This window comes from Mastomys coucha, unplaced genomic scaffold, assembly GCF_008632895.1.
Source record: "Mastomys coucha isolate ucsf_1 unplaced genomic scaffold, UCSF_Mcou_1 pScaffold18, whole genome shotgun sequence".
NCBI classification, from domain to species: domain Eukaryota; kingdom Metazoa; phylum Chordata; class Mammalia; order Rodentia; family Muridae; genus Mastomys; species Mastomys coucha.
The window spans coordinates 69,200,095-69,214,942 of record NW_022196900.1 but is presented as its reverse complement, the minus strand read 5'-3'; the positions used below and the strand labels follow the sequence as shown (position 1 = coordinate 69,214,942).

Sequence of the window (14,848 nt, the reverse complement as noted above, 5' to 3'; positions counted from 1 at the left end):
GTCCTAACTTTGAGATGTGAAATTTGAAAAACCGAGATGGACTTTTGTTACTGTGTCTTGCAGTGCAGTAGAGAGCAGAGATGTCTGCACGTGATGGTACAGCACACACCCTGCTTGTGCTGGAATGCAGGATCTTTTATTTGGCTTCTACTATTTACTACTGATGTACCTTTGGAAAAGTAATACTGTTTTATTTTTTCTGAGTTTTCTCATATTTAAGATAGAATATAAATACTAAATGCCTCTATCTCATAAGTGTGTAACATTGTTCAGGAAACTATTTATAAATCACATAATATCAGAGAAATATGAGGAAGTGTTACTATTCCTATGTTGTCAACAACTACATGGAAGTAAATAGGTTAGCTGTAGTGGAATGTGCCCGAAATCTTAGCACTTGGGAGGCAGAGGTAGAAAGATTGGACTAACCTCAAAGCAAGTCTGCCACCCCTAAAAAAGGGTGAAATAAAACTTATTTGATAAATGTAAAACATATACTAATTTAGAATAATTGTGAACAATTTATACACCATGTGGATTTTCTTGTGCTCAGAGAAATGAATAAACTATCCATTAAATATGAATTGGAAAAGAGGAGTGAACAAAGAAACAGCAGCCCGCTTGGGGAAGAAGAGAAGGATGAAGACAACTCACCAGGCCTGAGAGGTTAGTAAATTTTGATATGACTCTAATAAGCAAAACATTTAATTATATGTATCAGTGAATTGCTTCTGCTAAAATATCTAGACACTAATAAAAGCAAACGATCAATTGTTTCATTAGAAATATCCAGGAGTTAATAAACAAGAGCTTATATTGCTCTGGAGATTATCAGTCTGAATAAATCTACATGACAATTTAATAAAAGCTCTTTTGTTGGCAATAAACTCCACATTTAAGCATCAGCATTTAAAGCCATATATGAAAGGCATACACAGAAACTTTTGTAATGAAATTGAAAAAGAATCTATGTTAACCGGGGAACTGAAATTTTGGAATTATTATTTATCTTGTTTTAAGTGACAACCATATTGTAGTGGAGTAGGAAAATTTCATAGTTTTGCAAAATGTATGCCTAAAATTTAAGGAGTATTAACTTTCTTTGAAATGGTTTGGTCAAAGCCTAACAAATATATATAAGATATCCTAAACTTTTTTTTTTGTAAAGTTTATAAAATTTTAAACTCCAAGACCTTAGTTGTTATAAACACTAAAAGTCTGTATGAAATTTTCATTATTTGTTGATTAAAAATACTGTTTTGTATGGGTTAGGGATTAAACCAGGACCTCGTGTATGCGAAGCCCAGACTCTATCTAAAAGTTACATCCATAGCTCTGAATAATGCAGTTTTAATTATTTTCTGCTTGTTAATATTTTCCGTTTTCAATCTGAGAGTGATTAAAACAAAAATTTATCATAAAAATGTACTGATCTGAGCCTGCAGAGGTGGCTGAGCAAACATACATGAGTTTGATCTCTGGCACCCATGTGAAAGGCTGGGATCCTTAGGGAGCCTGTAATCCCTGTGATAGTAAGGCAGAAAGAAGGCTCTCTGGGTCACCTTAGTCCAGGAATCCAAAATGCATATAGAACTGGCCCACTGGAGAGTCAGCAGTTAGCCTGTTTAGAAGCTATACTGGCAGTGCTTGTCTTTAAGTAAGCATTGCTTTATTTCATGATAATCCCTAAAGACCAGGATTAGTGATACTAGTTGTTCAAACCGCACTGTAAAATGTGTCCTTTAAGTGAAAATATAAACATATAAAAGTATTTTAAGAGAGAAAAATAATATATATATTTATCTAACTTTTAATACAGAATATTGCTGTAATTGCTTTATTTTATCATCAGCTGTGTAAAAGGCATCTAATATGGGTGCTGGGAACCAAACTCTACTCCTGGATTGAGAGGAGTCAGTATACATTCTTAACTGTGGATGCATCTCTCCAATTCTTAATTACTTGTTCTGACTCTCTTAGTGCTTTAATCAGAATTAAATGGGGGTGGAAGAAGATAGTTTAAGGTCAGCCTGGGTGACAAAGAGTGAGCTGAGCACAGTTTGATAACTCAGTGAGACCTTTTCTGGAAGTTAAAAGTTAAAGGGATCAGAGGTGTTGCTGGAGCTACAATCCAGTAGTAAAACTCTTGCCTAGCTTACAGGAAGGAGGCCCAATTCACAGTATAGCCAAAACAAACAAACAAACCCTCAAACCATCAAATCAAAAAGAAAAATTGGCAAAGAATAGCAACCCTCCTCCCCAAAAACAAAACCAAAGCAAAACAAAACAGCAACCTGCCACCTTATCCTAGAACTGTATGAATAGGTAGTTATTATGTAAAGTGCTTGGGACTGAAGTATGGTAGAAGATGTTTCATTCTTTTAGACTTTGCAATGTTTGCATAGTCTTTATTGTTTGATTGTTCCTAATTCAAATATTGGAAATTCAAGTTTTGAGACTCATGTCTCAACTGAAACAGGCTGAAACAATTTTGTACTTTGGAGCAGGATGGATTATGATTTTTAGGTTAAGGATGCTGAATCTGTATACTTGGTACTATTAAGATTTTAGACATGCACTTGGGGCATTAGGATATTTCTTACAGATAGATGAAGACTACTTAAAAGGAAAAAGAACTTTGGAAAAGGAATAAGAACAAATCTCTGTCAAGAAGTTTTCATTCATATAACTGACAGTATGGCCATATACTTTGTTCCTTGTAAGCATGTCTAACAAATCCAATATGCCCCGGGTTACAAGTCTTTCTGAAAAGGCAAAAGACAACGTTATATAATGCCCCAAACAGGATGGGCATCTTGATGAAGATTTGGTTAGTAGAAGAATGGAAACAAAATCAAGACTTCAGTCTCAAAAGATTGTAAAAAAATTTTAAACACCGTCTTAGACCAGGGGGTAAAAAAATACAGTACAATTCTAATCAGAATACAAAATACTGTACTCACATCTCGGGCTTTCACATAGAAGGCCTCTTGGAAAGCAGCTTCTAATGAGCCAATAAAAAATACAGGATGGCAGTCACCATATCTAAAGGAGAAATTATGTGTATTAATAAAGAAATGTTTGAAATTCATACTAAAGTCATACAAATTGAATTAAATGACTGATAAGTAAATGTTGTGGCTAATATCTAAAACAGACCAAAACCCAATTAACTTCTTTTAATGTCTGAAAGACATCTGTGAATTTTAAAAATTCTTCTTGGTCTGTACAAATATATTAGAACAATGGAATTTTTAAAAATAAGAAAATATATATGATAAATGCTATGAAACTATGACACAATAAGCACTTCCTGGCTAATTAATTTCATTAGATTTTGGAGTTACATTAACTTCTTCCTCATTTTAATTCATTTATTTGAGAATACTATCACAGAAGAAGAAAGCTGATTCTTATGTTTCCATATTATTTTACTACTATTAAAAGAGGGTTATTATCAGAGTGAAAATTAAACATTACTGTTAAACACTTCAGTAAACTCCAAAATATATAAAGAACTTATGAAGAGTCTTAAAACGAAATGCTAAAGAAACAAAAAACAAAAGTTAAAAGAAAACTTCACTTACATTTAAATTTTAATTATCTTTTAATTTACTATTGAGTAAATGATTTTTATTTGTTCTAGGATATACTAAAAATTAGTATGATATATCCTTGTCCTTTGAGGAGCATAAGACACTACAGGAGTGATCCATATATTAAGCTTTTATAAAAAACAAAACAAAACAAAACAAAACAAAACAAAAAAAAAACAGGGATAAACTGAATACATGTCTGCATTGCCATAAATGGCTTAGTAATTATATCACACTGAATAATATGTCTTTCTCTATTAGTACTGTATGAATTGATACAGATATCCTTTGAGTACTCTATGGAGAAATGTTAAACAATTTCTAATTAAAATTACACCAAAAAAAATCACAGTAGTATAAGAGAACATCAATTTTATAGTTAATATCCTAACCCTACCTTGAAGAAAACTCTGCTGTAAATTGTAATAAGGCATCTCCTTCATTTTCTGCGTTTTCTGGCACTAAAAAACAAACAAAAGAAAAAACAAAAACAAAAAAAAACAAAACAAATAGACACAAAAAACAAACCACATAACATCTAATCCCACATATAAGAAATATATTTAATCAATAAAGAGGAAATAAAATTAACTTTAGCTTCTGTGATATATCTGATGGGACATTTTTAACATACATTAGTAGATTTTATCAAGCAGAATAAATCCTTAAGAAAATTCCAATGAATAGATACAATTCTATTAGGTATCTAAATAATGTGTCAGGACTAACTAGGATTTCAATTTTCTTAAAATAAGTATCTTGTGATTAAATTATATAATCTTTGAAAGTATTTTACAGAATTCACTAATTGGAAAATTGTCAAATTTATGTAAATATTGTATCAATTTCTGTCAAAAGTAGCCCCAATTTTACCAAGTGAATATGCCACAAAAGGATTTACGTTAGAAATCATTTTTGCATATAGCATTCTTTCTTATTCTCTATCATGCATCTTATAAGTGAAAATGAGAAAGATGGTACATATATTCTACTTTGTTTTTCCTTCTAAAAATGGATAGCAACAATGACTAAAAAGGTAATATTACTGTAATTCATCTTCACACTGACATATCTGACACATGGGGAGCAAGTACTATCAACAGAAAGTACCCTGTTTGTCAATCAACTTCCAAGGAAAAAATAAATAGAATCAAAACTAATTATACACTGAAATGTTTACTAAACACTTTTGTCATTTTTACAAGCACTTTGAAAATCTGGAGGCTTGGCAAAAAATCAGAGTTCAACAGATTCTGGTTCTAATAAAGCAAGTCTACTTCTAAACTTACAGAAAGGGGTTTAAAGCCCACTGTTCTTTGTAAGTTTAATACGAGAAGGGAGAATTATAACGCTTGTCCCAAAGAGCTACAAATACTCACTCATTGGAGATTTTCTCAGGGTAGATGATGCCATGCCAAATACTTCTCCATCATCCACTCCAAATTCTGAAGCATCTTCAAAGTCATCTCCATCACTATCACTAACCATATGAACATCCGTGCTTTGCTATTTAAGGAAAGTCCTAATTAGATTCAGATTGTTTTTAACATATCAAATTCATATAATACATCATATAATTTCAATAAGATAAAAACTTCAAGTATGAAACCATCTACTAAAGTAAAGTTTAACTTTTTTTTAAAGTTAAAACTTTTCATTTTAAAGCTCACAAATATTTCTAAACAAAACGAAAGACAGTTACAAGCTCAACAAAGATAGAGATTTCTGTGGTACACTGGTATATAAATACACAAATAAATGCCCAAAGGATACAATTAGAAACTCAAGAGACAAAGTTAAGCTATGAATCTCTTGAAAGGCTCACACTCCTATGTGAATCTGCAGGCATTCAGACTTGTCATTTCCTGACCGCAGTAAACCTCAGTTAAGACCGGCATTAGTATCCTATCCTTAATATGTCATTAGGAGATAGATAAAACAAACATGTATGAAATTTCAATGTAAATTGAAGGCTACTAACCATGAAAAATAGTAGTATTTTTTAATTTAGTAAGCTATTCTTGAGAATTTACTATGTGAGCCTATCATAGTGCCTACTGATAAACATACCCTACTTATTCTGTATCAGCAATATGTTGATATTTAACATATTAATAATATCACCTTCAAAATAAAAACCTGTCTGCGATTCTCTACATTATAAACTGTTAAGATTTAAGACATTTGAACTGGGTAATGAGCACCAATGTCAGGCCTTGTCTAAGATGAGGGTCCAAGCAAAGCGACTGGCTAAATGGCAATCCTATGTTCAACAACTGGCCCACAAAAACTATTCAGGAAATAAAATTTTTAGCTTCTAAATTATGGTGCTATGTACTTAAGTTATAATATACTAGAAACTATTTGATATAGAGTTTAACTTAAAATTAAAGTTAATATTGTGTGTAGAGGTAGGTGTGTGTGTGTGTGTGTGTGTGTGTGTGTGTGTGTGTGTGTGTGTGTGTGTGTGTGTATGACTTCAGTATGTGAGTTACAGGCATCCAAATCAGGATATCAGATGTGGCAGCAAATGTCTTTATTCACTGAAAAATGTTGCCACCTTGCCTCTTCCTCATCGTATCCATTTAACAGACTGCTGAAACATTTAAAAGAACTGCTGAAACATTTTAAGATTCTACTATTTATTTAAAAAGCCTTACTTCTTATATGTAAAAGTAATGATTAAGATTGTAATCAACCTTAGAATTTTGTTCTACAAAGTCAAGATTTCCCCTGGGTTAATGTATCTCATTTTGAAAAATTCCAAATTCTTTTCCATTAAAAAGAAAATCTTATCCATCTGTCTGCCTGTCTGTTAATCTGTGTATATGTACATGAGTATATCATGGTGCACATGTGGAAGTCAGGAAGAATAAACTTTGGAAGTCATCTCTCTCTCCATCATGTGGGTACCAGGAATGGAACTCAAGTCCTCAGTTTTGATTTCAGGAGCCTATATCCTCTGACCCTCCTATCCATTGTAAAACATATTGGTAGAGATCCTCTTCAAAACAGCACTCTAAGATGAACATCTACTATAAAATCAGTGTTTTTCAACCTGGTGGTTCAATGACCTTTTCACAGGGGTTGCCTTCTGCATATCAGATATTTACAATTTATAACAGTAGCAAACTTACAGTAGTTATGAAGTAGCAACGAAAAAATTTTATGGTTGCTGTCACCATAACATGAGTAAACTGTATTAAAGGGTTGCAGCACTAGGAAGGCTGAAAACCACTCTATAAGATGCTTTTGAATTCCCCGTGTATTTCATCCAGTCAAATATCTCTAACATGAAGGTGTCTAAACTTCGAGACTTAAAGAAGCATAAGCACAAAATCTGTAAGATATACTGCATGTTCCTTTTCAGTGTATACTCAGATTCATAGGCAAGTAAAAAGATGCCAAGGTTTAAACTGAAAACCTCCTCACTACTTCCACTAGCTTGCTTCTTAGTATTTACTACAAAGAAGCATCAGATTAAGAATGAAGGCTGAGGAACACAAGAAACCAGGAGTAAGGAATACCCCATATATCTACTGTGATTCTCCAAATGGAGTCTTTAATACCACTTCGTGTAACAACAGAGCCTCACTTCATAAACAATGGTTTAATTTTCCCTATGACACAGTATATAGTTTTTACACAAAGAATGGAATTCCCTTAGAATCTCAGAAAATGAAATCATACAAATAAAACCTCTTTGAATGGAGGTATCTAAAAAGACAATTTTATTGAAAAAAAGTATCTGCAAGAATGAGCTGCTTAATTATGTATAAGGAACTACCAATCTCTTCACATTTTCTTATCAGCTACCTAACAGGTTAGAAAATGTTTTTTTTTCTTTAAAAAAATAAAAATGAGACAAACAATCTCCCCCCATTAATATTTGCTGACAAGAATAGATAATCTTTTGGTATCTGTTTCAGTTGCAAAAAAATTCTTTGAATCTTGAGAATTAATAATTAAGATTTTTAAAACAACTAAGAAAATTTGAGCTTCTGTTTTGTCTGTTCTATTACCTTGATCACTTTGCAAATCTCTATTACATTCTCTGGACACATTCAAAATAAAACAGGCTATGCCCCTCTAGCAGCAGTATATGATTTATGAAGACAATTATAATGCTGAGCAATAAATGTTATGATGCATACGCTTTAAGGCTAGCAAGTAGATCAGGAAAAATTTCAAGGAGGAAATGATAGTCAAGTTGTTTGAAATAAAAATTTAGAATACTTAGCATTAAAACAAAACAAAGTGAAGCAGATGTCCCCTTTGGCAGACATGTATGGACCACCTTTTATGTGGTTTAGACATCAAAGCCCCACACAGTATGTGCACGTAATGCAGACTCAAAGACAGACTTCACTGCTACAGAACACATTTGGAAACACTGGTACTAAAAAGAGGTGCATACTATATGGGAAAAATCTAGCAAGGAACTTGATATTTAAAACTGCGTAATTAAGAAAAGCAATGAATAATGGGTTTTAGGTGTGGCAGAGATTGGATTTAGGGCCCTCTCCATGAGAGGGTACCTATGCCTGACACTGTTCGGATGGCCAAAAACTTGAGACCAAATGGGCCCTGGGCTTAGAGGGAAAATAAGACACTACTGTTTTGCTAAAGAGACATAGCAATAAAATAACTACTAAAAGCATTTTGTTATACCTAAAGACCAGTGCTTCACTCAGCTATCATCAGAGAAACTTCATCTTGGATGGGAATTAAAACAGAGATGGTTATCAGACAATGTACAAAGAGTGAGAGACCCTGGAACACTCAGTCCTGAATGTGATCTCTTCATCAGAACCTCCCCCTCAGAGCTGAGAAGTCTACTCTAAAGAGGACATGGACAGATTCTAATAGTAAAGGGTGATAGAAGAAACAGTGTCCTCCAGATACAGCAGGTCTTATGCATATATGAAGAGAGACAAAAGGAGCATGCATGCAGTGTCTGAACATGTTCAAGCCAGAGCCCCAGCACTGTGGGGAGTCTCAAGAAGCTATCTGCAATTGGAACACATTTGGAAAGAAAATCTTAGTGTTCTCCAATGGAGTTTCACTGGATATATTAACCACACTTTAGGGTAGGCCTCATGGACAGCAGTAGATGATCAACACAAATTTTGTAGACCTTTTGTCTCAAGATTACTTTGCTTAGGCATCTTTTGTCTTAGTGTTCTTTTTTAATATATTGTGGCTTCCATTTTGTGGGGTGTGTTTGTGTTTCTTGGGTTTCTTTTTTGTTTTTGTTATTTACTTTTTAAATAGAGAGACAAATAAAGTGTGAAGCTGAATAGGTGAGAAGGATATAGGAATTGGAGAAGGTGAAGCTGATCAGAATATACTGTATGCAAAAAAAAAACTTTTCAAGAAAAATTTATTTGAAATTAAAAAATAATTATATCATTTCCCCCTCCATTTCTTTCCTCCAGCCTTTCCCATCTACCCCCCATTCATGAACTCGTACTGCTACATATGTAGATATATATTCTTAAATACATGAATAAAACCTGATGAATCTATCTAATGTTACTTATATGAATATGATCTCAGGGTTGATCACTTGGTATTGGATAGTCAATTTGGGAACTCTTTCCTGAGAAGACAGCATTCTTTAGTTGCTTGTAGTTCTTTGTGGAGGGTTGAAGTTCCATGAGATTTCCCTCTTTCCATGTTAGCATGTGAACTGGTATCATCCTTGTTTAGGTATTGTTTAGGCAGCCATGTTGATGAAACTTCATTGCTATAAATTCTCTGACATTTCAAAGAGACAAAAGTCTCACAGGAAATTCCCTGTTATCCTGACACTCATCTTTCCACTTGTCTTCCACTATGACCCCTGAGGTATAGGAGTCCTGCAGATGGATTAGTTGGGGCTGGGCTCCATAAGGCCACTTGATTTCTAAGATTCACTTGATTTGTTGTGGTTTTCTATAATGGCTTTCTATCTCTTGAAAGGAGAGATTCTGGTGGGGCTGTGGCCTATATTTGTCTATGTCTTATTTTTAAAGGTTAATTTTTAAAACTTACATTTACCGTAAAAATGTAACTGGAAAAAAGTCCACAACCAAACAAAGAAACCTTAACTTATAATCAAAAGAATTAGAGCTACATACCATATGATATTGCACATGAGTCTGTCTTCATACTGTAATTGTAAAATGTGACTAATAAAAACCCCAAAGTTCTGTGAAAATTCAAAGTCATGACATAATATGCTATCTTACAAAAATTATTAATATAACCTAATTTTAATAGATGAATTCAATGTTAGTCACATGGTAAGAAGCCAGTGGTGAATGCATTCAACAGAAGATAAGGAAGTAGAGAGTCTTGTAGTGTAGCTTACTGAAAAAGAAAAGATTTCATTTGAGGGGAGCTAGGTTTGTAGGATTATTTAATTTAATGTGTGTGGTGTGTGTGTGTGTGTGTGTGTGTGTGTGTGTGTGTGTCTGTGTGAGATAGTGTGTATGTGTATGTATACACATGCATGCCAAGCCATGTGTGCCACAGTGCCTACACAGAGATTAGAAGACAACTTCTAGGAGTTGGTTCTCTACTTCCACTGTGTAGGTCCCAGGGATAAAACTCAAGTTGTCAGGCTTAGAAGCAAGCACCTCTACATGGTGAGCCATCTGCAGTAGTTTTTTTGTTGTCAATTATGTTTAGTTTTAAGATGAATTGAGAAAAAACTAATAGAGCTGGAAATGAGAAAAAAGAAAACAAAACAGAAGAGACCCATGCCTGCTAAATCAATATTACAGAAGTTAGAAGTAGTAGATCCAAAATAATGGATAGAATACAAACTTGGATTGCGAAGAAGCCTCTTAACTAACCAATGCAAGTAGCAAATTTAATGCTGACATAATAAATCTTTTTTAAATGGCAAAAAGTGAGAGTTAATAAAAATCCTAACCTATGAAAGAAATAAAAGTTGTCCAAATAGGAAAAAAAATAGTCTGAGTTTGCCAAACACATGAACCTTGAGCTCATAAAAATCAAACCCAGCTTGAAAGTATCAAATGGAATTCTTTCAAAGAACTATTTAACCAGTGTCCAGTATAATAGGTACTCCGTTAGCATTGGGCATGGATGGGAATGAATGTGTATAAGGAGATGGGTTGTTGGACAGAGCATAGCTAAATACAATTTAATATATAATGACTAAGATGAGCATTGAAAGCAAGATGATTAGGACACAACTGACTTAATACATGTTTACCTCTGGTACAATGTCAACATCTACCTCATGATTCTTATGTTCTTCTTACCAAGTTTTAAAACTAGGAATACCTACTCTCAAGCTTTTGGTAAACTCATGAGTTCATTTCTAGTGCTTGATTATATCTGGGTAGTAGAAATGTCTGTTGTAATATCAAGAAGAGGCTATTTGATTTGAACGTGTGTGTGTGTGTGAAGGGTGTTGAAAAAGGGTCTCATGCAACCTAAGCTGACTAAAAGTCACTATGTGGTGATATAGCTGGGTCTCCAGGTAGAATTATTTCTCATTTTCTGAGGAACCACCAGATTGATTTCCAAAGTGGTTTTACCAGCATGCAGTCCCACCAGCGATGGAAGAGTGTTCCTCTTTCTCCACATCCTCCCCAACATCTGCTGTCACCTGCGTTGTTACCACTTAGCCATTCTGACTGGTGTGAGGTGGAATCTCATGGTCATTTTGATTTGCATTTCCCTGATGACTAAGGATATTGAACATTTCTTTAAGTGCTTCTCAGCCGTTCGAGATTCCTAAGTTGATAAAACATTGTTTAGCTCTGTTCCCCATTTTTTAATAGGATTATTTGGTTCTCTGGAGTCTAACTTCTTAGGTTCTCTGTATATTTTGGTGGGTAAAGAACCCATTCTGTGGGTTGCCGTTTTGTCCAAGTGACAATGTTCTTTGTCTTATAGAAGCTTTTCAATTTTGTGAAGTCCCATTTGTTAGTTGTTAATCTTACAGCATGAGGCACTGGTGTTCTGTTCAATAAAATTTCCCCTGTCCCAGTGAGTTCAAGGTTCTTTCCCACTCTCTCTTCTATTAGATTCAAAGTATCTGGCTTTATAACGAAGTCCCTAATACACTTGGACTTGAGCATTGCACAAAGAGATAAGAATGGATGAAAAGATCTGTATGACAAAAACTTCAAGTCTCTGAAGAATGAAATCAAAGACCACAAAAGATGGAAAGGTCTCCCATGCTCATGGATTGGCAGGATTAACATAGTTAAAATGGCCATCTTACCAAAAGCAACCTACAGATTCAATGCAATCCCCATCAAAATTCCAACTCAATTCTTCACAGAGATAGAAAGAGCAATTCTCAAATACATGTGGAATAACAAAACAACCCAGGATAGAGAAAACCATTTGGGGGAATTGCCATCCCTGACCTCAAGCTGTCCTACAGAACATAGTGATAAAAACTGCATGGTACTGGTACAGAGACTTTCTTTATCTTTCTCTGTGAACTTGCCAAAAGTCATCAGCTTTTGGTCCCAGAACAGAACAGTGAGAGTTAAATTACCAGAAGCCAATGACTTCTGACCTCCAGAACAGTAATAAAGAGTTATAAGGCCAGAGGTCTTCAGCCTTTGGCCTAGGTCAGATGTTATGTCCCTCCTCAGTACTTTATCCTACCAGATATGGACCCTGGAAGCGTTATATGCTTTTAAAATTTCTATGACTTCACAGTATATAATAAGAGGTTTCTGACATAATAAATCATAATACTTAGGCTTTCTTTCCCAGCCTCAAGGCCAACATCAAAGTTAGGCAAGGAAATATTATCTATAAGTATGAAACAGAATAAAGACAATGCCTTTTAATATCTTATGGCCCACATACACACAGAGCTTCAAAGTAAAACAAATATAAAATATATCCCATCTTTTCTGCTTCTTGGTATTATTCTTTAGAGTCTGTGTATGCTACTCACAATAAATAAGTGATCTGTTAGCTTTGATTTTTGAATAACTTGCGATAGTATAACATTATCTACTTATAAGTTATAGAAACTTGAGGCTCAATTCCAATAAAGGTACTCAATTATGTAGGTTTAAAAAAATCTCTTTGTTAAATTGACAATTATATGTAAAAATCATCTTAAAAAACAACCTATCTGAAATCTGTATGTTGAAATGTGAAACTAACAGAACAAGAAACATATTAGAAATAATCTTGCATGGAAAGTTTCTGCCTTCAAAACTTGACTGTGACATCTATTCATGCTACATTAACATTACCAATTCATTGCTACAGAGAAAAAAACAAAAGAACACGGAAGTGGGCAGATGAGTGGAAGATATATGCCTTCAGTTCAATGAAAAGCTGGAAAATAGGCTTACCTCTTCTGATTGCTCACGGGTCTGTACAGGCGAAGTTCTTCTTCCCACAGTTAGTCGATGGCAGGGATAAGAGAGGCCTGATTCAGCAAGACACATCTGCAAAAAGTAAAGTGCATCATTTTAAACAAAACATAGCTTACACCAAAAAAGGACTTTCGATTTCTATTGTTTTCTATAATTTTTAAGCTATGTTAGAAAGCTATTAACTTGGGTATAACATTACAAAGAATACTTTGACATTCTAAAACTTTTCACCAAGTAAAATATTCTGGTAAGCCAGACATGCTGGCACATGCCTTTAATCTCAGCACTTGGGAGGCAGAGGCAGGTGTATCTCTGTGAGTTCAAAATCAGCCTGGACTATGTACTGAATTCCAAGACAGCTGGGACTGCATAGATAGACATTGGAGAGAGAGAGAGAAAGAGAGAGAGAGAGAGAGACAGAGACACAGAGAGACAGAGAGAGAGACAGAGACACAGACAGAGAGACAGAGAGACAGAGAGACAGAGAGAGAGAGAGAGATTGTAATCAAGATTAATTTGTTCAGTAAAAAACAAATGAGGGAAAAAAACCCAGAAATTATATACAAGGCCAAATTATACATACTTGCCCTCAGTGTAGGTCTATTAATGGACTCATTCATAGAATAAGAGCCTCATTTCCCAGCAAGAACATATGGAAGCATATGAATCAAAGCCCATGGTGTTTTTATTTTACCACACAGTTACAATGTTATTTATACATCAGTACTAACATACAAAGTTAAGGGTTATAAAGGCTTACAAACCTAAAGTGCATGTAAAGAAATTACTTGGTTTATATTCTAAACACTATCCAAAGAATCTGTGCTGTTCAGCAATAAAAATTAAGTAACATATTTGTATGTCTACTAAAGTTTATAGTGTATCTGATAGTAAATAAAATTAATTTTGAGGTTTAAATTGAAATTGGGTAAGCATAAAAAAATCTGACTGGAGTTTAAGTTTTATAAGTATTAATTATCTTAAGTAGTCAAATTCTAAGAAAATGCACCTAAAACGTTTTTATGTTTCAGAATTAGTGTATCCTCTCAAGAAAATACAAAGTAAAAAAGTAATATGAAAGAATTGTGATTAACAAAACAATTTTATATGCCAACAGTTCATGATGATTATCAGTAACATTTTAGTATTGCAGTGCATGCTACATATCATTTATTCTGTAATGGTATTTTATTCTCATGTTATTTTGATTAACTTCTATCTATAGATTGTCTGTATTTTGTATAATTTAACTATGTAGGAGAATTAAGAGAGCATTAAGGTGATCTGCAGAGATCCTCAGTGGCTAAGAACACTGTTCTTCCACAGGACCTGGGTTTGCTTCTTGATACCCAGCACATTCTGACATTCATTGTAACTCTACTTCTAAGAAGCCATTGCCCTTCTCAGGCATCTATGTGGTATATATGCACATGATACACTTACTTGCGGGAAAAACACTCACACACATAAAATGAAAATATATAATTCTTAAGAACCAAACACAACAATGTTAAAGGCTGGAGGCAGAGTTTAGTGGAAGAGCACGCACACTGCAAGCTCAATGGATTTCTAGCACTCAAGACAGCCACACAGTTATACCGCCTTAAGAAAGTATATGTGCCTCTGGCAAATTGGAATGTATACACATACTCAATTTAATAATGATGTAAATCAATTATTTCTTTTATTATTAGAAATAAAATATGGACAAGCTCTGCAGCCAGTCCCACAACACACAGAGAAAGCAACATTTCCAGGTGATCTAACAAGCCCAGGATCCCAGGATCCCAGAATCCCAGGATCCCAGAGGCAGCTTGACCTGAGGAGTTCTGACACAACCAGGATCACAGGAAGGACAGGCTCCAGTCAGATTTAGCA

The 14,848-nt window shown here is 34.3% G+C and overlaps 1 protein-coding gene across 1 annotated transcript in view; it reads right to left on the bottom strand.

The window, feature by feature from the left end:
- Positions 1-14,848, bottom strand: part of Faf1 (Fas associated factor 1) — a 315,310-nt gene that overhangs the window by 122,214 nt on the left and 178,248 nt on the right. Inside the window, exons 11-14 of the mRNA XM_031378184.1 lie at positions 12,947-13,042; positions 4,976-5,102; positions 3,994-4,057; positions 2,964-3,045 (exon numbers count right to left, since the gene is read on the bottom strand). Of these exons, the coding sequence (XP_031234044.1) occupies positions 2,964-3,045; positions 3,994-4,057; positions 4,976-5,102; positions 12,947-13,042 (369 nt within the window). The remainder of the gene's footprint in view (positions 1-2,963; positions 3,046-3,993; positions 4,058-4,975; positions 5,103-12,946; positions 13,043-14,848) is intronic.